The sequence below is a fragment of the Athene noctua genome, chromosome 5 (assembly GCF_965140245.1).
Source record: "Athene noctua chromosome 5, bAthNoc1.hap1.1, whole genome shotgun sequence".
Lineage (NCBI taxonomy): Eukaryota > Metazoa > Chordata > Aves > Strigiformes > Strigidae > Athene > Athene noctua.
Window position 1 is genome coordinate 38,486,259 of NC_134041.1, and position 23,643 is coordinate 38,509,901.

General features: G+C 40.2%; 1 protein-coding gene and 1 long non-coding RNA gene across 5 annotated transcripts in view; one reads left to right on the plus strand and one right to left on the minus strand.

Moving 5' to 3' along the window:
- Positions 1 to 3,214: 3,214 nt before the first annotated feature.
- On the minus strand, positions 3,215 to 15,974 carry LOC141960879 (uncharacterized). The gene is made up of 3 exons (XR_012633708.1): positions 15,868 to 15,974; positions 15,587 to 15,716; positions 3,215 to 7,000 (listed from the first exon to the last, which is right to left on the minus strand). It is a non-coding gene; the product is annotated as an uncharacterized LOC141960879 (long non-coding RNA).
- Positions 11,598 to 23,643, plus strand: part of LOC141960876 (rap1 GTPase-GDP dissociation stimulator 1-like) — a 42,451-nt gene continuing 30,405 nt past the window's right edge. For 3 of the 4 annotated variants that reach the window (XM_074907084.1, XM_074907087.1, XM_074907083.1), the window contains exon 1: positions 11,599 to 11,798. In XM_074907084.1, the coding sequence (XP_074763185.1) occupies positions 11,795 to 11,798 (4 nt within the window). In that variant the 5' untranslated portion in view covers positions 11,599 to 11,794. Of the gene's footprint in view, positions 11,799 to 23,643 lie in introns of all 4 variants that reach the window. The other variant, XM_074907086.1, reaches the window with a different exon arrangement.

Consider the following 23,643-nt stretch of genomic DNA (forward strand, 5'->3'; position numbering starts at 1 on the left):
TTAATGAAATTCTGATTTCTACTTCACTACAAGTCAGTTTATTCACTGCCTGATTGGTAAGGCCTCAATATTCCAGGAAGAGAGGAAAGTATTAACCCTGCTTTAATCCCCTGTACTGGGTCTGGCTGAACTGGAATTGGTTTTCCCCTAGGAAAAAGGGCTGCTATCAGCCCTCACGGTGCTGTGGTTTATGCTGGGAGCTGGCAGGGTGTTGATAGCACCCTGGTGTCGTGGCTACTGCTGAGCAGTGCTTACACAGCACCAAGGCTCTTTCTGGTATTTCCCCCAGTGGGACAGGGTGGGCAAGATCTTGGGAGGGGACACAGCCAGGACAGCTGACCCAAACCGACCAAAGGGATATTCCATACCATATGACGTCTGCTCAGTATAAAGCTGGGAGAAAGGAGGAAGGGGGTGGGGTCACCCTTGGTCCTCCGAGGCAACTACTACGCGTATTGGAGCCCTGCTTCCTGAGAAGGCCCGACATCGCCTGTCCATGGGAAGTAGAGAATAAAAATCTGTTTGCTTTTGCTTCCACGTGCGGACTTTTGCTTTGCTTTGCTTATATTAAAACTGCTTTTGTTTCACCCACAAGGGTTAGTTTATCTTCTTTCCCCTCTTTACCCTGTTGAGAAAACAAAGGGAAGGGAGGGGGAAGTGATAGAGCGACTTGGTGGATACCTGGCATTTAGCCAGAGTCAAACCATCACATCCCCTTAAAAAAATTGCAGAGAAATAAATCTTATCACACAGATGAGAAGCATTTCCATATGTGCAAGTCTATGCAATGGCCTTTCAAGAAGCCTGAGGACTTCCACTGTCAGCCCCTGCACAAAATACCCAGACTTCCAAATAAACATACACAATAGCAAGACACAGCATCACAATAAAGGCTTGTGCTGGTCCACTATGTCAGAAGTACAAGACTGCCAAATTAGAAGCAAAACTCAAGTGTGTGAACAACCTTCTGGACTGAAAACCCAGCAACTATTTTGTCCCAACACCACTCCTTAAAACATTATGGGAGTGAAGGATAAATACAAATGCAGTATGTATAGAACAGAGCTACTTTTTAGCACACAGTGATTTGGCTATCATGTTGAGACTAGTGGTTCTTAGGACTTAGATAGATCTCATCTGAATTCCTTCCATGACACTGTTACAGCACCAAACAAGGCTTAGGAATAGTGTTTTGACAACTCTGAGAAACGTTAGTTAGTAGGCCTCGTAAAAGTGACTCACACAAAATAAGAAACCAGAGCATTACATCATTACCACCAGCTTGAATCTTTCACATACAAGCTTCCTGACTGAAATTAAATTCAGCCAGGATCATACACTATCATATCTATTCCTGTTAATCATTTCTTTGCCTCCCAGAAGCATCTCTTAAAAATGAGGACTGAAATGACTCATATTTTTCATCTGCCTTTTCTTAAAAAAGGGAAGTTTTTTCTGGTCCCCAAAATCAGACTTCAATTCGTTTGTTCAGGTCTCTGTCCATCATAGAGAAACTCCAGATAAGCTTCTCTGAAATGTGAATCAAGGGAAAGGCAGGATAATGGTAGTGGTTTTTCTTGGTTGGAGATATTCAGGCTGGCAGGCACCTGATGCTTTTTCATTTTCATTTGATATTTTTATTCTGTACTAAAAAGCTGTGGGTGTATGTATATTTTTATTGCATCAGCCCCACACAAAACAGGAAACAAAAAGTGGTCCCTCAAAACTGCAGTAAGGGAGAACAAAGACAGGCAAAACTATTGAAACATTAATAGGCTTGAAGGATCTAGGTACTTTATGAATGCATAGAAAAGAACAACACTCCCGTCCCTAAAGTACTACAGATAGCATTCAAGTAGTAAAGACAGGGCAGGAAACTGACTGACTCAAGCAGTAAATCCAGCTTTTCACACTTAACACATTATTTGCTAAAACGTATCATCCTTTTTTACATCTTATTTTTCATAATTTTGGTCACCACACTTTTCCTTGTAGAGTTCCCTGATTATTTATCATCCAAATATGAACATTAAAAAGGATTAGAAAAGATCTTACTACATCAGCCCTTAATTCTTCTCAGTACTCATAAGCAGACTTTCAAAAGTAATTTGATCTTCAGCAGAGATGTTGCCTAGAGATATTCTCTAAGGTTCTCAGTCAGTTTATAGTAGGTAGAGACACCAACTTTTCCAAGTAAATGATTACTAACCTGCTTAAAACTGCATGGCATTAAATGAATCCTGGACCCTGGATTATGTTTTATACAAAAAGTACAGTCGTACAACACAAGATGATAAAACCATATTACTACAAACTTATCACTTCCACATTTTTATATGATGGGAATATTCTATTTCAGAGAAAGATAAAACTTATAACATGGATATGTGACAAAAAAAAACCAAAACAAGACAAACCTCAAAAAAACAGCAAACACACAACTTGAAAGTAACCAAATGACCAAATGTTTAAAGAGCATATCTCTAAAGTGAGAGGGACACTTAATTACACATAGAGAAGGAGAGGCAATCAACTTTTTTTTTTTTTTTTTTTGGTAGCCAAGAAAGAAAAAAGGTCCTAAGATATGCCATGGCCAGTTGAACTTGTTTACATTGAACTGTGGTTCCAACTTAATGCAATCCGTTTTTAAGCAATTAATTTAAAATCTTTGGTAGGAATGTCTCCATTATGAGCATAAGAGTTGCTGCTTTTATTAGGAATACCAACCTAAGTCAGTCTGAAAGTGAAATAAGAGTATTCAGATGGCCCACTGCCTCAGTTTCATAAAGTCATGTCTTTTTAATGGGTAGACAAGCTTTTGGTGGCCAAATACTTCTCATAATATTTAAAGTGTATTGGTAAAAACTGCTTGAAAAGAAGTAGCAGTGACAGCATCAATTCGTACACTCTTTCATTGACAAGTCCATTTTTGCCATCAGGACACCCTAAACGTGATTTAAAAACATGACCAATTAGGTACGCCCAATACAACACTGAACAAATTGCCAGTACTCCAAACATGGCCCCTAAATATGCACAAATTTGGTCTCCAGCATGTGCATTGTGCATGTTTAACCCCTGCTGGAAATCGGAGAGCACGTTGCCGTTGCCCCTCCCCCACCCACGGCCGGTCGGGCTGGAAGTTAGGCACAGACCCGGGCTAAAGTAACAAGGAATTTAATACAACAGAGTGATAGAACAATCTGAACAACAACAGTAACAATGATAATAACAATAAACAGCAATAACAGTGAACAAGACAAAAGATATACAGAGAAATACCGGTAGCTGGTTTACGGACAAAGGATTCCCGCCACCGAGCCCGCCAAAGAGCAAGGTGAAAAGGTTCCGCCCCTGGACCTGACGCCAGCATGGTATGAATAACCCGGCTGGAGATCCCGTCCCCCTCTCTCTCTGTTGGGGAAGCTTAACCCTATCCTAGCTGAACCAGGACAGCATTCAGACCAAAGTGGTCCAGATACACAATAGCAATTTGGTTTGGATTTGGGGATATCTGTAACCTGCTCAGAGCTGGAGTTACAAGAGAACTGTTAAACATCAAGAAATCCAAGACAAACAGCATGTTCAGGTCATGTTTGATGTGCACAGGAACATGCGCAGTGAATCCAGAGCACAGTAGATGTGTGTGCTTCTTTCCAGGAAATCTTGGACAGAACTCTAACTGTGGTTATGTGTTTTTACAGATAAGAATAAATCATTATTTTCATAATAAATCAAAAGTGTACCTCTAAGCCCAGTAATGGTATTTCCTAATATGGATTCCCCATCAAAGTACTTCAGAGTAATCTGAATTGCAGAGAGTATATAAGTCTTTAAAGTCCTCTACATAGCTTGAGCAGCACTGCATGTCACGTCCCACTCAGACGGGGGGAACAAGTGACTCAGATTCGCAAATCCCCAATTGGAGCGGACAACAAGTCTCCAAGTTCAAGCGTTTATTAACTACCTACAATGTACTAATTGAACACACAATAATTGGCTAAGTACAGAGCAAGTTGTGGCAAGCAATATAATATGCCTTGCATTTCTTAACAGAAAAAGGAAAAGAGGGAGATAGAGGGAATGAGGGAATACAGATCACCGGTCTGGGTTCCTGCACTGATCCTGCTAGCGAGGGTTCCAGGAGGTGGCCGTCTTTTTCGCTGGCATCCATCTTCTTCGCTTCACTGCTCTCTCCAGACGGCCGGGGGGCAGAGGGGGGGCAGGGAGAGGGGCAGAGAGTGTGAGCCCTTTCTTCCCCCCTTTGATTTATACCCACTTTCCTTGGGTCCGTCCCCTAGGTCGACCCACATAGCTACGTATCCCATGTACAGGGAGGGGTAAGGTGTTTCATGGGATGATGTAATTAGCATGATCATGTCAGCCCTCGTTAGCATATTGAGGGGTGTTAACTTTAATATGCATTTTGTGGATAATGAAGCAAAGTTCATTCACTGGACACGTGGCCCTTGAAATTTGCCCAGGTGCCCCAGAGGAGAGCCGTCCTGTCTCCACAGGGCTCTCCCCCCCAGCTACATCGGGCAGCATTATCAGCTTTGGCCTCCACAGAATACATCCTGTGACTCATAGTTTTGTCTTGTGAGTGTTTGAGGCATTTCTTCAATCAGCCTCAACTTTTGCTTTCCCAGGTTGTTTGTCTTAGTTTCTCACAGGCCTGGTTTCTTGTCTCTCACATCCCACCCCATGACTCAAACACTCCAAGTTCTTCTTTGACCACTGTGATCTCAAAGGGTACAGGGAAAAAGAAGACAGAAGGTAAGAGAGTATATATCCAACTGCTGCAAGTCATACTATGAAAAGCAAAACTTTGCACAATATTACAGTACTAATATTTACAACCTGTCTTCCCCACCCCATGAGTCCTGAGGATCCCAGTGATGTTACCCATGACCCACGGTTCCATCCATCAAACCAGTTCATTGGTCAAAAAAGTTCTCTGTTCCTATTGGCAATCTTCTTCATTGTGGCATGGGTCTCCTCTGTAGAGGTGATGGCATTGTGGATGGGGATGCAGCATTCTCCCTCAGTCAGACTCAGCACACCGCACAGTCCATGTTCCTTCAGCAATGCTAGCTGGATTCTGCAACGCCCTCCTAGATAGTTGGTGGATCTGCACCTTTAATTCCTTAAAGGTATACGTTGTTAGTACATATATATGCTAAGTTAAATTTTCTAAAACTATTTGAGGTTACACAATCACATTAGAAGGTCAATAAGGATTTAAATGAGAATACAATTTAATATTCAGGTACAATTTGTTAATGCTTAATTTGTGGGACCAGACCCCTCCAGCTAGTCTTTGATTACTTCATCTTGCTGTTGGTTATATGGTATTTGCAAGCACCAGTGTGCAGTCACAGGTGACTCACAGGCTTCCTTAATTTTGGAGGTGATTCCCAATAAGGTAACTTAACGCATAACTCCAGGTTAGCCTTCCAATAAGTGGATTCTCCACACTGAGAAGGTATGATTCCACGAATTATATAACAATGTAAGCAGATTACAAATAGTAACTAGCCGATAATGCCTATAACTACTGAAAGCACTAAAAGTAACAGAGGTCTCTGGTCGTCCAGGATCAATATCCTGTAAAACAAATATATGCATAACAAAACAATGATGGTTAGAAAGAAGGGACAATCCACCTGGTATTGATACGGTATTCTTTCCCATGGGCATCAGTAGCCACCCATGAACAGATATTGATGGGAGTTTTTAGGGTTAGGGGTACTTGCCCCACAGTGGGCAAGTCTACTAGAACAGGTTGTCCAGGATAATGGAGCGGGTTTGCAGAGTCTTTGGTCTCTTCTTTCCCAGCAAGTATGGACGGAGGCGTAGGACAGAATGTGGTGAGTCGTGGGCGTCCATTAATTCCCTACCAGCTGTTTATCTTCATTACTGCGTCTGGCACTTGTTGTGGCCATCCTGGTTTGAGGGGTTTTAGAGCCTGCTTTAAAAGTCTGTTGGTGCGTTCCACAATCCCATTTACTTGGGGATAGTATGGAGTACGGAAAATCCACCGAATTCCTTCATCTCGAGCCCGCTCCTGAACCACCTTGGCAGTAAAGTGACTACCATTGTCTGATTGGATTGATTTGGGCTTAGGTAAACAGCTAAACCAGCATTTTAATCCCTTCACCGTATTTTCTGCAGTTGCTCGAGATACAGCTTCTGCTTGGGTTAGGTCCGATACTACTTCCACCCCCACAAATAGTCTTTTCCCTCAGAAAGCCAGAAAGGACCAATATAATCGAACTCGTTGTTTAGTAGATGGGCAGGGTGATTTCCTGACTGGGTCTGTCCCACTGCAGCAGGATCAGAGCCACCACTCAGAACATAGTCAATATATTGCTATATTCTGACCCCTTCCCTAGGAGGGATTTGAGCAAGCTCCTGCACTAGTGTATAATGAACAATGGTCAGTGAATGGCAGTATCCCTGGGGGAGACATGTAAAAGTAAATTGCACACCTTCCCATTTTACTGGGTCTGGCTGAACTGGAATTGGTTTTCCCCTATAGCAGCCCTCACGGTGCTGTGTTTTATGCTGGGAGCTGGCAGGGTGTTGATAGCACCCTGGTGTTGTGGCTGCTGCTGAGCAGTGCTTACGCAGCACCAAGGCTCTTTCTGATATTTCCCCCCAGGGTGGGACAGGGTGGGCAAGATCTTGGGAGGGGACACAACCAGGACAGCTGATCCAAACCGACCAAAGGGTTATTCCAGACCATGTGACATCTGCTCAGTATAAAGCTGGGAGAAAGGAGGGAGGGGGTGGGGTCACCCTTGATCCTCCGAGGCAACCACTACGCATATTGGAGCCCTGCTTCCTGAGAAGGCCCGACATCGCCTGTCCATGGGAAGTAGAGAATAAATCTGTTTGCTTTTGCTTCCGCGCGCGGACTTTTGCTTTGCTTTGCTTATATTAAAACTGCTTTTGTTTCACCCACAAGGGTTGGTTTATCTTCTTTCCCCTCTTTACCCTGTTGAGAAAACAAAGGGAAAGGGGGGCGGGAGAAGTGGTAGAGTGACTTGGTGGATACCTGGCATTTAGCCAGAGTCAAACCATCACACCCATATAAAGGCAAAGTGATATCTTTCTGCCTCCTGTATTCCAATCAGTTTAGCTATGTTAGGTACTGCAGCTGTTATAGGACCTCTGTTGGCATATAATTGCCAATAGTCAATTGTCAGTTGCCACTTTCCCTTACGTTTATGGACTGGCCACACGGGAATTATAGGGTGAGTGACTTGGAATGATTATCCCTTGTTCCCACAGCTCTGTGGTTACTGGAGTGATCTTCTCCCTGGCACACAATGGTAAGGTGTAAGGTTTCACATTAACAATGTTAGAAGGAGGAAGTGCAGGTGCTTGCTCTAAAAGTCTTATAGAGGCAGTTGGGGACCCAAATTTCCATTTTCTTCCTTTTGAATCTACCCAGGCTTGTCCCTTCAATACGTGAAGTCCCAGAATATCTGTGGGAAAATTTCCCAGAATCGTAATAGTTTCTGTTGCAGTTTCATTCCCAGGTAACCAGCATTTCACCCAAGCAGTCAGCTGTGGCTTAGAGTCCCCGAAAACATCTGTAACCCAAATCTGCTTTTTGCCAGCAATTATGCCATTCCGCTTGGCAACATCAGTTTGGAATGCTGAGACCTGAGCACTCATATCTACTAGAAATGTAACTGGAGTTTTAAGGGGGCCAAACAGAAAAGTAATCAACAAGTCTCCTTTAGTATTCTCTGTGAGCCTCCTTAAGTGGACCCACCCACCACCCCCTGGCTCACTTGCTGGGAATGGCACATCCAGTTTCCCTACCCTAAATCAATCAAGTCCTCTTCAGGGGCAGTTGGTGTTTGTGAAGCAATTACCACCATCTCGTTAGTTTTCAGTTCTGTCCCTCCCTTCGTCCGAAAGGTCTGCTCGGTTGGGGGGGAGCACACAGGGAGAACTGCAGCCCCATCTCTCACAGCACTGTGATGTTGCGCACTACTCTGTGTGATGATATGCCCCCATGAAAGGAATGGGGCTTGCTGTGGATCTTAATGGGATGCTGTAGATCAGCTTATTTCCAGTTCTTTCCCAGAAAAAGTTTGCTGAAGCACGATCACAGGTCCTAGCTCTACTCTCCAATGTGCTTACCCTCTGCTCTAACTCCTCCATTTTCCCTTCTGTTCTGTTAGGTTTACTTTCATCATAGTTACAGAAATTTCATGCTGAGCAAATAAGCTGATAAGTTCCTCTTCTAAAAATCTTTTAGTTTTCCTAAAATAACTGCATCTACTAGACCTGTGAACCAGACTAAAATATCCTTTCACTAGCATTCAAGGGCAGAGAAGAACAACAATAACATATATGGAAGCAGGGTAGGTTCTCCGGTGTAAAGAGACATTTACAATAAGTCTTCCTGGTATTTTACTGCTCAGATCAACACAGGTATTCACTGTCCACTTTTTTCCGAGAAGATGCCAGTCTACTTGAAGCCACGATCAAAAAAAAAAACCCCAAAACACCACAAACAAAAAACCCCCACCCACCACATTTCTACCTTGTAAAAAATTAAAGCAGTAAATTAACCTTCAAATGAGAGATACATCACAATGTAGAATACTTCATTTAAAGCAATTCATCAACTAAGAAAGAAACAAACACTCATCCATTTATTCTAGATAATTTCCTTTCAGCAAAATAAATTTTCTCGTTGGCCTCTGCAGAGAAAATATTTTCTCTGTCAGTCCTGGGATGTTCCTAGAAGAGGAGGCATAAATATACCTCAGGTTCCACAGGCAGAGTCCCTGATGACCAAGCTTTATTTCAGAAGCTGTATAGGCATGTGATCAGTCTCAGACCCAATCACATGATCCCTCTCGGCAGCACTGACTAATGCTTCACCAGAGCAGAGCTTGGGCCTCCCTCACCCGAGGGACAATACTGGGTCCTCTCACCACCTCTGCCACTGACTCTCATCCAGGTTACTGACAAGGTGTTTTCTGAAGAGAAGGCTCCAGGTAGTGACTTCCAATCCTTAAGAAGGGCTACAGGAAAGGTGGGGAGGGACTCTTTATCAGGAAGTGTAGGGATAGGATGAGTGGAAACAGTTTTAAAGTGAAAAAGGGTAGAATAAGGAAGAAATTCCTCACTGTGAGGGTGGTGAGACACTGGCACAGGTTGCCCAGAGCAGTTGTGGCTGCCCCCTCCCTGGTAGTGTTCAAGGCCAGGTTGGCCAGGGCTTTGAGCAACCTGCTCTAGTGGAAGGTGTCCCTGCCCATGGCAGGAGGGTTGGGACTAGATGATCTTTAAGGTCCCTTCCAGCCCAAACCATTCTATTCTATGATAAGATTTTTCAGTTTGGCTCTAAACTTTATCAGCACAAAAAATGCTCACTGTTCATTTGTACAGTACCTAGCATAATCAGCACCTGATATTGCTAAGACCCTTCTGCAGAGCATCTCTCAAGAGGTTTGCAGGATTATATTTAGACAGAAAGCATTTTAGCTTGACAGTGCTGTTCTATAAATTTGGATTCCCATACTGTCTTATTTTTGCCATAATCTTTGTAACTGGTTAGACTGCATATAAAAATCACAATTCATTTGGCACAGGATTTCCATCTCTGGCTGCTTGTCAGTGCTTTGTGCAGTATTATGAACCTCTGTTTTTCCCATTAGTATTCACTGAAGCAAGATGATGAATGACACTGAAGATGAGTTTATCTGATGTGATTTCTTGTCTTCACCCATTTACTGTATACTTCATTTTGTTTCCTTTGTTGTCTTCAGTCTTTTATAAAGGAAAGCTGGGTTGTTGGGTGTTTTTTTTTTCATTACCATTTTCTACATATCTATGAGCCTGATCCAGTGTTCCTTTGAAAAAATTCCCATTGACTTCAAAAGACACTGGAACTGGCCCCTGTGGAGGTTGAAAGTTTCTTGCATACCTAATACTGCAGTAACACCTCTTACTCGTCCCCTCTGTACTTTATAGTTTGTCTCTTTTGGGGCTTGACAGTTTACCATGTCTGCCCATACATTGCCAACATTCATCCCTCTTGCTTGCACTTCAGAAACATCACCTCTGCCCATGCTGACAGCATGTGGCAATCCTGTTTAAGACTCTGTCTGCACTCTAACCTCAATGAAGAGCAGTACCTTTGATAACCAGGTGCTCAAGAATCAATTCATCTTGTTAATCCCAGAACTGGCAGGAGGGTCTCAGCATTGTGACATGCAGTTTGATCCATGACTGATCTTGGCCCCTGTTAAGCAGTCAAACATACATGCTGTGTTTCCCCAATGTCTACAGAACACATTTTTTCTGAGCGTGACAATGCAAACAACTGATACACACAAGCGATTTTCCCCATTACAAGGTGTAACATAGCAATCTTTACCTTAGGACTTTTATTTTCCAATTCATTTGCAACTTAACAAAACATGTCACTACAATTAAAAAAAATTCCAGAAAGCATTCAGCTCACCCTCCCTCTCCATAAGCCCAGCCAAGGGGACCAGCTTTTTAATTATCTAGCAAGAGTGTCAGTAAAACATCCTAACCTCCTTAACAGGATCCTCAGGCTCCAAACTCATTATCGGATCGCTTTTTATCTTTAAGTCAACGATTTAAATTCCCTCCAGTGTTATAATCACCACAGCGATTATAGCTCCATGGTACAACAAAGTTTTAGAACTCTACAGACTTGGAGCCCACTGGTATTACCGCAAACACCACAATACACAGCCACTGCCAGGCAGCACCACACCGGGAAGCTCAATCTGCTTATTGGAACAATCTGTAAATAGTATTAACTGGCAGATAGTGCTTCCTCTAGCTCACTCTGCAGCAATGCTAGGGGGTTGTAACGCATCCTGAATAGCATACAGCACATACGTCATAAGCCATCCCAAAACTGGCTCTTATTTGTTAGAGGTTCAACTCTCTAATACAGTGGGCTGAAAAACAGAACAGAAAAAAATTTACATTTTTGAAACTATTGCTTGAAAGACAGCATTTTTTTTCCATAAAAATTTAAAAAATAAAAAAAAAATTTAAAAAATTAGTGTATTTTTTAAAAAAACCATTCTACTGGATCGAAAAGAGTAAACCAGACATGGCAGCTTCAGGCTCTAGCATTACCTATATGGGAAAGAAAAGAATACTTCCATTATGTTTCAGCAACACAAACTTGAAAGGTGAGTGCGAAGCAAAATAAGATGAGTTTGGAACAGGCTTTCTCAAGCACTTAGCACCCACCAGGTAACAATCAGGCATTGATATATTTTGGCTAGACTTTAGAAGTAGCTTCTGTGAGCTAAACACTTTCTAAACCTCACTCGTGTACTTAGATGCCAATAACAGATCTGGGCTCTCTTGGAAATGTGTCCAGTAGATTCAGGTACTGGATCTAGTAGATTCAGTAATCACTCTTCTGAAAGACAGCAGAGGGAAATTCAATATAAATTATTCTGAAGATCTAAAAAGTTCTCTCCCAGCATGATAATTACTGTGTTTCCATTTCTGTTAATGACCTCTAAGAACTGGAAACACAAGCAGCAGTAGAGGATTAAGTAATTATGGAGTATTAGATGCATTTGAAGAGCAGGGTCACAGAAAAAGACAGAAGGGGAAAAGAAAGTGAGCATGCTGTGGGGGCTGCTCATCAGCTTGAAAGCTATAAAATATTCCCTCTTATTCACAGCTTGCTAGCTGTAAAGGACAAAGGCTCACAGCACAGGTCAACTATTCTTTATTGTCCCCATTCTGGAGAGCTACAGCTTTTATGGGTAAGTAAAGCTCTTGTTAACTATAGATAAGTACAACCTCTAATGTGTGATTAATTTTTTCTCATACAGGAATTGCAAATGTATGTGATAGAACTAGAAAAATAATTTAAGATCATTTAAATACAGAAGTATAGTTCTATGATAAATGCAGTACTATAGGTGACCTGAAATTCTTGTGTGTCCTATTTCAAACAATACTTAACACTTAGAGTCACATGAAAATTAAGGTTTGTTTAAAGAACACTAGAAAATTATGAGAATGGCAACAAGAAACTAACGTAAAGCATTGGAAAATTTTGAGTTCTGATGAATTTCGAATGGAATTAAAATTCATCATTCTCTAGCATACTTATTCCACTTTGTCAAGCACTACTGAAAAGACTAGAGCTGCATTTAAGTGGCCCAGCCTTTGAATAGGTTTCTTTATGACTCAGCCTAGGTAAAGCTGGAGTGTTAGCCCTTAGCTACAATTGTTCCATGTGAAAGGACTGACATTCATACTGGATTCAAAATACACCTTTGAGATTTTAATTTCCATTATTCTCCAGATCATTCAAAGGTATCAGGTAACAGGATCAAAGGGTTCAGGCTTCCACCTTCATTCACATGAGGGTAACTTACTCCACAATTAGACCTCATGACATCAGTAGAACTAATCCCAGTATTACTCAATGTGTTTAAAGGCAAAATAATCTGTCTCTAAGTGGAGTATGACAACTGAGCAGCCAGAGTAATTACCTTCCTAGTCAATTAAATAATTAAAGTGAAGCTAAACACTTCGGTAGTTTTAGGACAGTGATAAAAAAAGCTGCTCAAAATTTAATTTAAAAGCACCTTAAACAGTCAGAGAGATGGACACAAAATGTAGATGGACTAAATCAGTATTAGACAGGAATTGCTCCTGGCTAAACCAGCTCTTTTTGTACAGAATTATTTCTGTAGAACTGACTTTCTCTTGTGATTCAGGTGGAGATAACTGAACTTGTTTCTTCTATTCCTACATCATTTATGTGTACCTGTCCTACTTTCCAAATGTTCTGTTCAGAAGGCTTATTCTTTTGAGATATTTGCTGATTGTGGCTCAAAGTTTTTATTCCCACTTTTGTTAGTGCTCTTTACAGCACTTGGTTGCACAGCACTGTTTCTGTTCCCCATGTATGAAACTCTGGACAGCAGAATAATAAATGACAAATCATACACTTCATGACCCATACATTTCTAAGTATGGAGCTGTCAAACTTCAAAAGAAACATTCATTCATGTAAAACCATGTAACAGTTCAGGCAATTTTTAGATGTAAGCTGTGTTACCTTCCTTACAACTAAAAATATTAAAGCTAGCTTGGACAATATTACAAATTCCTTGTGCATGTTCTTAGCACTCTCCAGTATCTTGCCATTTGCTTCAACAGCATTATACACTTAATACATCAATACCATAAGGAAACCCCACAGCTGCTGCTTTTAATTATTTTTTTTTTTTTCTAATAGATTTTTAAAGCATTATGTCAGATGCACTTAAATAAATTGGAGTCAAAGCAGCTTGTTGCTTTCCAGTACCTAATAGAATTGAGCCACTCTTGTTCTGTAGAATTAGAATCTAGACTCCAAAGTCAATAAAGTTATCCTGAACTGCACAGGCTGGAGGAGAGGAGACAAGGTCCTAAACAGCATGGTGCTGAGCAAACTCCTCAAACTCTCTCAGCATCATTTTAGCTACATGTTCTTTACGCAACAAAGCTTTCGCACTTATGGAAGGCCCACACCCAGTAGCACTTCACTATTTGTGTTTCCATATTTCCTTCTTTTTTTCTAAACACTTGTTTGCATCACAAGATCACCCACAACCTCAAAAAAAACCCCACACTTCTCTTTGTGACAATCCAGGTAACTTTTAATATCCATTCACCTAAAATTATCATTCCTGTGCTTTGGGATCTGGCACACCACCACCACCATCCCTCTCTCCCCCCCCCCCCCTTCATTAAAAAAGGCTAAAGTAATAAAATATAGTGCCAGCTGGAAAGAGTTGAATTATCTTTTCATCATTTTCATCATTATAATATCAAAATCCAATTTCGGGGGAAGCTTTTTTCCTAATGAAGAGCTGATTTAAAATAAAACCTACAGATAAAGATAACTTCATTCAGGACTCAGTCCAGTAAAAGTATGGTAACAGTATATTCCTATTTATAAACTGGTATGGAGACTTTGCTAGGGTCCTTCGTACACTGGAGTGTAAAATTACTGTCCTGTTTAGTCTAAAAATATTTGGTGATAAAAGCTACTCAGCTTTACTGAAAGACCTCTAGAAACTCCTTCAAAGACACCAATTCCAGAAAGAAAAAGTAAATACCCATTTATGAAAAATTAGCCCATGTTCCAAATTAGAGAATAACTTACTTCTAAGACTAAGAAATATGTACTTGGAATCAGCACTGTTCAATTCATTTGTTGGAACAACCAGCACCCCAAAACTATTTCATCAAAACCATTTCATGATTCTTTAACTTATCTGTGCAAAAGTAGAATGATAAGAAGAAATCTAGTCACAAAGTACTTAAACCAAACTGCACAAGCCCACCACAGCAAAAGAATCTTATGAACTTGTTCACAGACACTTCTTTCCCCCTTAATTAAATGCTTCCTTTTTTTCCTTTCTCCAAGTCTCCTCCCATACACCTTGATATACTTTCTGATAGAAAACTGACTTAGATTAACGATTGAAGGTGTTTCTTCCAGGAAAACAAAAGTGCACAGATCTTAACCTGATAGTTCTAGGTACTCTCACAAAAGCTTGTATAGCATTATGTAAACGTAAGTCTGTGCATGAAAACCTTATTGCAATATCTAGCCCAGGGAAAGATTCCCAAGACAGAAACTATTCATGTTATCTTGCATAGGCTGGAGCTATTATAGACATAAACTCTGAAATGCTTTACAACTGAATGTGTGGAAACTGCTTTATTGAATTTCATTAATATAACCAGGGTTTTCTCAAAATGTCAAGCTGTATAAGCCTGCTCCCTTTCAAACAGTACTGTTTGATATAATCATCCTCTTAAACTGGCAGCAGATAACAAGTACTGGGAGGTCTCAGAAGCACGTCCTGTACAGAATGCAGGCTGCATTGCTGTCCTCCCTGCATGCCCCCCCTCCAATGCCCAGGCAACACCAACTGACTTGTGCAGCAGAGCTCAAACCTATTCATACAGCACAGGTAACACTAGGTCAACATAATTAAAACAAACCAAAAAACCCATAACATTTCAAAAGTGTTAGGACACCTGTGCCCATCTACATTCCTTTAAATGTGATCCTTCTTGCTCTACTGAGAACAAGAACAAAAGTAAAAGTGATGTACCAATAAGCAAATGCTGCTTTTGGAGCAGAGCTCTAAAATATAGGTCATATATTACAGCAACATGTTACTGGTATTAACCACTGACAAATTTTGTAAGGCCATATTTTTTAAAATGTCAGACCTCAGAATGATCCTTTTTCCAGTATGAGGTATCTCATACTGCACAAAAATAGCCACACCCCCACACTAACTAGAGACAAAAAGTATTCCTAGCATGTCTCTTATGCAATCAACTTCGAGGCTATTTTCCAAGAATCATTTCCACATTCCTATGAAGTGATAAAACACATCAGGATTGACACTACAATACTGAGTACTATAAAAGCTTCAGACAGTGCCCACAGAAAAAATTGCCAGAATTTATGCAAATTGTCACTACAGTCTACTTTATTCTGGAAACCTCTGAGATTAATAAGGAACCTTACGAACAGCGCTGTAGATCATGGGACGGCCTTATCTTCCTCAGCAGTGCGGAGACAAAATCCTCCCCCTCTCAGTGGCTTTTTCCAGGTCTTGGGTGCAGGTGGAAGATGAGTTGCAGACAAAAGCTCTGTCCTTTCAAGAATTACAGAAACACACTTTTTTTTTTTTTTTTTTTTTTTCTCATTGTACCAGAGAAGCAAAGAAGAAAGAGCAAGGAAAGTCCTTTCAAGCCTGACAGTATAGCTTTGTACTACAGCCTCCTGAATCTACATTATACACCTACCTCAAACAGCATTTGTCACACGCAAGTGGAATAGACAAATGCTCAGGCCAATGAGTTTCCTTGCACAGACAACAATCAAAGTTCAGAAGCTTTAGTCTAGACAGTGGGACCTTTGTGCTGTGCCTATTTATAGGTACCAAAGGCGAATAATTGCATTTGCCTCTTACTTGTCATCTGTCCATGCAGCTCCCACACTTCTGGGCTCCCTGGTGAGGCCTCTTGCCCTGTCAGCTATACCACATGGCTGGGCTTCCCAGTGCAGGCTGGTCCTACTCTCTAGACTCTACCTGACGATGCTCTCTCCACCACAGACACACATTCTGGCTTCAGTTGTGCTAGAGCAACACCTATACACCAACCAAAACATCTGCAGCCAACCAGATAGCTCTGCAACAAGTTCCTGGGGAGAACGAGATTACAGGAACTGCAATGGCCAGGGATGAGACTTCACTGCTTCACTGCAGAGCCAGCAGACAACTGGAGGTCAGGGATGGCACATCTTCCCAGATATCCAGCCTAGCATTCTGGGGTCTACATCCAATACCTGTCAACATCTTAGGACAACACATGCTGCAGTCTGGACACCACCAGCTTTACTGTCACTGTCTATAGTCTGTAACACCCACCTATACTCCAAACAGACTGTTTAGCAGGGACAGCCGAGGATTGGACTGATGCTCTGATATCAGCACAAAGGCTTATTTTTTCACAGCTACTCTTTTATTTGGCTGAATAACCCCTTGTAGGAGTTGTCAGCCAAAGGACATTAGTGTTTGTTATGAAGTCTAATTGTTTTTTTCTCCATGGACAGCTCCTCAAGGTAAATTTAGGGAGCCAGGGAAATGAGACTGAATGCTATTTGGCTGAGACTATGATCTATTTCCCATATACTCACTATGACCAAAGGGAAGGGTTCCTTTAATTCACTTTGTGCTGCAAAACCACAGAATGTGAGCAAATAGTAAGTCCATCATACTAAAGATAAGCTACTTAAGATGTATATTAACTGTGTGATCAAAGGTACCTTTAGAGAACACCACCATTCATAAGAAATGCAGAAAACTAGACCTCCAGTAAGCAGGACAGAAGAATTTCATTCATTTCCATGTCAGTCAATTTATACCCAGCAGTCATAATTTGTCCGATTATTTACCTGCTCACATGGGTGTAGACAGCATGTAACTTTGCCAGCTCTGATAATTTACCCCTATATTTCACAATACTTGCTGAAATTAACACTTCCTGAAACTAAACAACTACAGAAAAAGCTGAGCTTTCATTTAAACCAGCAAGTTTAAATGTAACCTCTTGCTTACAAAGAAAAAACTGAATACATGACCCAAAGACAAACTGCTATGCATAGAGAAAGAAAGTAATTTTTAGGTGCATTACTCATGTCTTTTGATCATAGTACATTTGTTGTTATTCCTGCAAGTCTGACTTCAAAACCCAAAAGCTGATGTTCCCCTTACCTTGCATAAGGAATTGGAGCATCTGGGAGCTCAGGCTCAGCATTAACCTATGAAGCTGGCATTATGTCAGACCTATTCCATAAGCACTAAGTGTCACAATTATCAGGCACATAGAAAGGCACATACTTGTACACAAGTTTACAACATTTTGACTCCTTTATATCAAGTGAATTTTATTCCTGTTCTCTATCCCTCAAAAAAAGAAGTAATTTTAGCAAGATATGATTAAGCAGCTTTTCATGCTACAAGTCAGCACATATGTTCTCCCTGACTGCACTTGGCTAGCTTGCTTCTGACTTATCTCACTGACCTGTTTTAGGTTATCCTAGGATAATCATATTTTACCTCTTATCTGTCTTCAGAGCTCTTCAGCCATTTTTCTTGTTGACCCCACATGGCACAGCATCTGCCACAGGCCAGCAGACTCTGCTTTCTAACCTGAGGTTTCCCCACACACTCTTTCCTGTATTTCCTGCTTGGTGGAATTCAATTATCCAAGAATAAATTTGCAAAATTTATCAATTGCCATTTTCCTCAACAGTGACTACATATAAGTTTGTGCTACTACAAGAAATATCAGTATCACCTTTTACCAGGGCTCCTCCTTTGAGCCTGAATTTCTCTGATAGTTTTCTGCAAATACCATCTTTTGATCATGTGAAGCATAGCTGAGTATCTTACTATTAACAAAGGAAAAAGCCTTTGTTCATGCACCTGCAGCTTTGTACTTCAGTCATTGCACTGTGAAACAATAAGCTTCAACCCTAAAATTCCCACCCAAATATGCAACATCTCCTTTAACTGGTTATATTTTCTTCAGTCACTCATATTTTGCTCAAGCTAAAACTACGCATAGGTTCTCAAGGGATAGATGTCATCAATTAAAACCCCTTCCTTTTAAATCTCTTAGCCATATAATGAAGTTATCTTTCACCACTCATGGCAGTCATATTGGTAGTAAAACTCTTGCTCAGGAGCAAACCACTCTGCCCATCCATCAGTTCTCTGATACCCACTCTGAATATGCCTGGAAACAAGCCTTGACATCAAAGGTCAAAGGAGAACTAAGCCTTCTGGCCAAACTGTAGATGAATGGTAGGAAACCCTTCAGAAGTAAAGGCTGAGTGGCGGTGATCAACAGCTGAGAGATTAAGGAATAGTCCGAGGCCAGCTGATGCACATATTGTAGATATACCAACACCATAGTAAACTCCCTTTAATACTTTTTGCTCCCCACCCCCTTGCAATGCTCTTCTAATGGTTGGTGCTCATGCATTAAAAATTCAACTCAGTATCCAGCCATGGCAACCAGACGCTGTCCCATTTGTGTTCTGTATCTATTTTCTTTTTCTACTTTACTGCTAGATATTCTCTACCTCACTTTTTTGGAAAAAATTAATGCCACACATGGCACCACATCAAAGAAAGGGTATCTGTGGCTGTCCTGGCTGATCTGTGATCATTAACAGAATTTTAGACAGGGATTACAGAAAATTTTCTTAAATCCTTGTGATAAATAGAGAACATTAATGTAAGTACTAGCCAGTCAGGCTTCAATTCCTGTTTTCATCATTCTTTCAACCTGCACCTCAGGCTAAAACATAAAAAACTCCTTAAAAACCCACTGCATTCTCATGGTCTCTGAATAGTAAAATGTTCAAGGGTGCATCTCACAGGATCATAGGCACTGAACAATGCTCTAAAGAGTTCAGGAATGAGTCAACACAATCCAGAATGGCTGCAAAAGCAATGGGCAAAGGCTAGTTGTTGTGAACAACACAGTAGGCCTTCCTATTATTTTCCTGGTATTTTTAAAGCATGCTTACAAACTGTATGTATTTGGCCATTACCATTGGGAATATTTACCAGTAGTCTGGACTAGGAGGAAAGATTATTGGGGAAAATGCAGTCCTTTCCATGTTCTGAGAGTGGGCAGAAGAGATTTCAATTCCCAGATGACATGGCTCCAGCCTTTTAGGACAACCTATACCAGCCATCCATTCCTACTTATTTCCTCCTTAAAGAGGATTGCTGAGGAAGGCTACACATGCTCACATGATCATAAACAACAGCACTTCCCAGGCTGAATTAGAGTAGTGTCAGGTGCCATTCCAAACATCTTAGATTTCAACCCCATGTTCCCATACACACTGGATCAAGCCTCAACTCAGTTCAGCTTAATTATACCAAGGACATTCCAGTGAACATCCACCAAGAGAATTGCAAATCAAAATGCTGTCTCAAGCCTTCAAAAATGTTTCAAAATATTTCTTCCCCCTCTTCTAATTTTAATAAAGCAAATCTGTCCACAAAGCAGAATTCATTTTTTGTCCACAGACATTTTCAAGTAACTTCCATGCAGAAGTAATTAAAAAACCTCAGTCAAAGGAATCCTTAAAATGTACTTTTCTAGTGAATTCTTTATAGCTACAGTATAGACATAAGTAATCAAACACTTTATAGAGAAATAAGTAAAAAAAAAAATCAGGTGAGTTGTTCATATCTGTCATCCTTAAGATATTGGTTTTAAATTCTCTTCCCAGCTCCTTTTTACTCTAATGATTTTTCTACTACATCTCATCACTCCTGAGTGCAGTCACAAAGACACAAAACATATCTTTTAACATGGCTGTAAGTGGCTTTTCATGGAGACATAGAAAATAGCTTATCTGATTTATGGGACAATTTTCTTGCCATGGATTTGAAAGTCTGAAGAGATGAAGGACCTGTTCCTCCAATACTTTACTTCATGCACCGAGGTAAAATAGTTCTATTGGAAAGAATATAAGTCAGCCCAGTCCCAGAACAGTGGCATGCCTTTCTAGAGATGGAATATAACAACTCACCACCGGAGAAATTCAAAAACCTTTCTTCAAATTAAATTCCACCCTTCTCCTCTCTTCCCTGGTAGGGCCACCAAAGCCAGAAGGAGCAGCTTTTCTTCCCTTGGTTACAGCAAAACTGCTATAATCATGCAGCTGCACCATTCACAGTCAGCTGGAATGTATTTGACCTTATAGGCTTTATTTGCCCTTAATACACATTCACTTACCAGCCCTTCTATATTTCTCTATCTATGACTTAACACCATTTTTATGTTTCATCATGAAGTAAATATAATATCACATTCCTAGATGAGGAGACCTGGAACCTTACTCCTACTAGTATTGCCAATTCTTCTACTCTGCATACAGGCACATCTGTTACCATAGGTTTATATGGGAGATGCCACTGACTAGGAATTATTTTGTTATTTCAGTGAAGAGCACTGAAAATATTGTGAGAAAATGGAGGGTTACAGCTTAATGATTTTGCAGGCAGCCACATGAATAAAAATGCAGTTCAACTTTTCATTTTTTTATTTATTAAATTGCTAGAGCCAGCAGCTATTTTCCAGTATTAGGATTTGAAATTTTAGTTTCTTCAGGACTCTCATGTCTTCCAGCTATTCTTGACCTGCAGAACTCTAGCAATTTATCAACATGAATTCTTATCCCTCAGCTGTTACACAGGATGCATTTAGAAGAGACTTGTGTTCCCTGCCCTGGTGATGATTTCCACAACAGAAAACAAGAATGAGTTTTCTCTCTCAATTCAAAATTACTTTGTGGAACTCAACCAGTCTATGTTCTGCAAGCTAAATTACAAACAAGTTCAAAACGAATACTGCATGAATTTAAGTGCAATTAAACAAGATGAAACTTCCAACAAAGAAAATCCCTAACAAGTTGATTACTAAAAGTTGAGAAAGTATACCAGGGAAAGGATATGTACCGTCTTCTTATACTGTTCTTTATCATCTATTACTAGAGACATTACATGGAGCTAAATCGACCTCTATTGTAAACAATTACCACATCCTTATGTTCTGGAAAAATAAATAAACTTTTTTTTCCCAGCTTTGAATAATAATAATAATAATAATAATAATAATAATAATAATAATAATAATAGTTATTATTGTTGTTGTTGTTATTATTATTTTAAAAGTCCATGGAAGAATCTCCTAAAGTATACTAAAGGTGTGCAGCAGAAGAGTAAGTATATTATGTGAAATCACTGAAGGAAGAGGCAGTGGTGAAGTAGGCACACAAGGCAAGGCATTCAACTGCAGTAAGTTGTTTCAAAGCCTCAAACAAATTGGATCATACTGACTTCACAATGCTCAGGATCCAAACAGTAATAAATGATACCAAATGTAGCATTTAGTAGTGCAAGATAGGATCTATATTTCCTCCAGAAAAAAAATAGAAAATAGTTCCTACCCATGTGAAAGACTATAAGATGAGGAAAAAAAAAATCAGATAAAGCATTGTCATTTTAGAGGCAGCATAATCAGTCACTGAAAAATATAGAGATGTGTGAGATTTCTTCCTTCTCACTCAGAGGACTTCACAGGTCAAAACTTTTGTTGGGAGTTGACACAGCCATGGTCCAAGGGAACTGAAGAGCTCACACCTCATGGCTCCTTCCCCACTGTAGAAGCCAGTTGAAATCACCATGGTGCATCATGTTTTATGCATTATTGTTTCTGCTCTCATTAAGATAATCAAAAAACAACTCCCACAGAAAAAAGTCTGGTTCATATGCCTCTACTCAGTAGTTTATGCACAGATACACACAAATTGATAACCTAGCCCTTCAGCTCAGGCTTTTTGTACTTTGATCTCCAGGGAGTCTAAATTCAGACTCTGCAGGTAATCATCCAGAAAGGGAAATTAGAGCTTTCCAGACCAGAGCCCATTTCCCCAGCTTCTACAGTGAATTACTAAAGCTGATCAACAATATTTTGATAAAAATGCTGATTCAAGCAAACAAAAAAATATTCCTTGAGAACATGTTTACTCTTCTAAAACCCTCCTCAGAATCCAGGCAGGCAGGCACTCCCTGCTGCCCGACAAGCTGGCTAGCCCAGCTGGCTTCTTTCCAGCTTGCCTACCAGCTTGCCTGGGCAGCAGGCCAGCATGTCAGGCAGCCCCACCAGGGAAACAACCACATTTGCAAAAAAACTGAAACAAATTGTTCTGTTTAGCCTGAAGTTCCACCATGTGGACATTCTGTTCCAGCATGGGATGAAAGAAAATGTCAACAACTTGCAATTTTCCACAAAACAGAAATACCCTCTTCTGACCAATTTTAGTCACAATCTGTGTGTGCTGTTATTATTGCCTCTCCACAAAAATAACTGTGTCATCAGTGTCTGCTTCAATTCTACTCCAGAAGCATGGACTTAAAGAGTATTGAAGAATCAGTCCCACGTTGATTCAATTAATCAAGTTTTTATAAATAACATACAACAAAAAATTCTGAGTATCTGAGAAAAGTGTTCAGTATTTTAAGACTGCTACTGTTAAACACTTGCCTTGTGCAAGACTTTTATAAAAATAGCTCTTCAGTCAGCTACTTGGTCAATTCTGTTGCTTACAGTACTAATTTCATAACATTTACAGACTGTAACCAGAGGGATCTTATACAAGGACTTTGTCTGTCATCATGCATATGGTGTTATTCTACTGGTCTATTCCCTGGAGAAATAACAAAGTACCTGGATTTATAATTATCACTATACCAATCTAATGAGTGTCCAGTAATGTTGAATGTTCACCACTATTTGTAAAACAACCTCCTCCAGCTTAAGAGATCTGGTTGCCTTTTCATCTTTCTATACATCCTAACTGTATTAGAAATGTAGTTGCAAATAATACTACTGCTCTAATTACAGGATAGAGTAGAAATTAAATGCATTGCCTCATGCCAACACATTTTGGGTGTTGATAAGGATGAAGTCAAAGTTCAGTAATTCATTCTCACAGGCATTTATTTCATAATGCTGTATCAGCAGTTACAGCCTTCTGCCCACTCCCACAACATCTAGTTTAAGATCAAAGCTGATTCAACTGTCACTTTGCTCAGATGATTTTAATTTTTTTTTTTTTCTGTAAGAAAACTGCATTCTACGTGTGTACTTCTTTCATATAAAATCAGCAAATTATGGCAGGAGAACTGGACAGAAATGGAAACCAGTGATTAATGTTAATTTTTTTAAGCAGATCAAAGGAAATCATCCTGGTACATTTATCTATGAGTTTTCAGCCTGTTTTCATTAATAAAAAAGGCAACAAATACAAAGTATTTTAAAAAAAAACATTGATCTCTTATCAATTTTATGCCTGTGTTGCCCTTAGCACATAATTTTGAAGAGACCAAAGACAAATACAGAGTTACTACTTTCAACTACAAAGCCTTTCCAAGAGACATCAATATGTACAGCTTCAGTTTCTTACTCAGAATAAAAAAATATTGA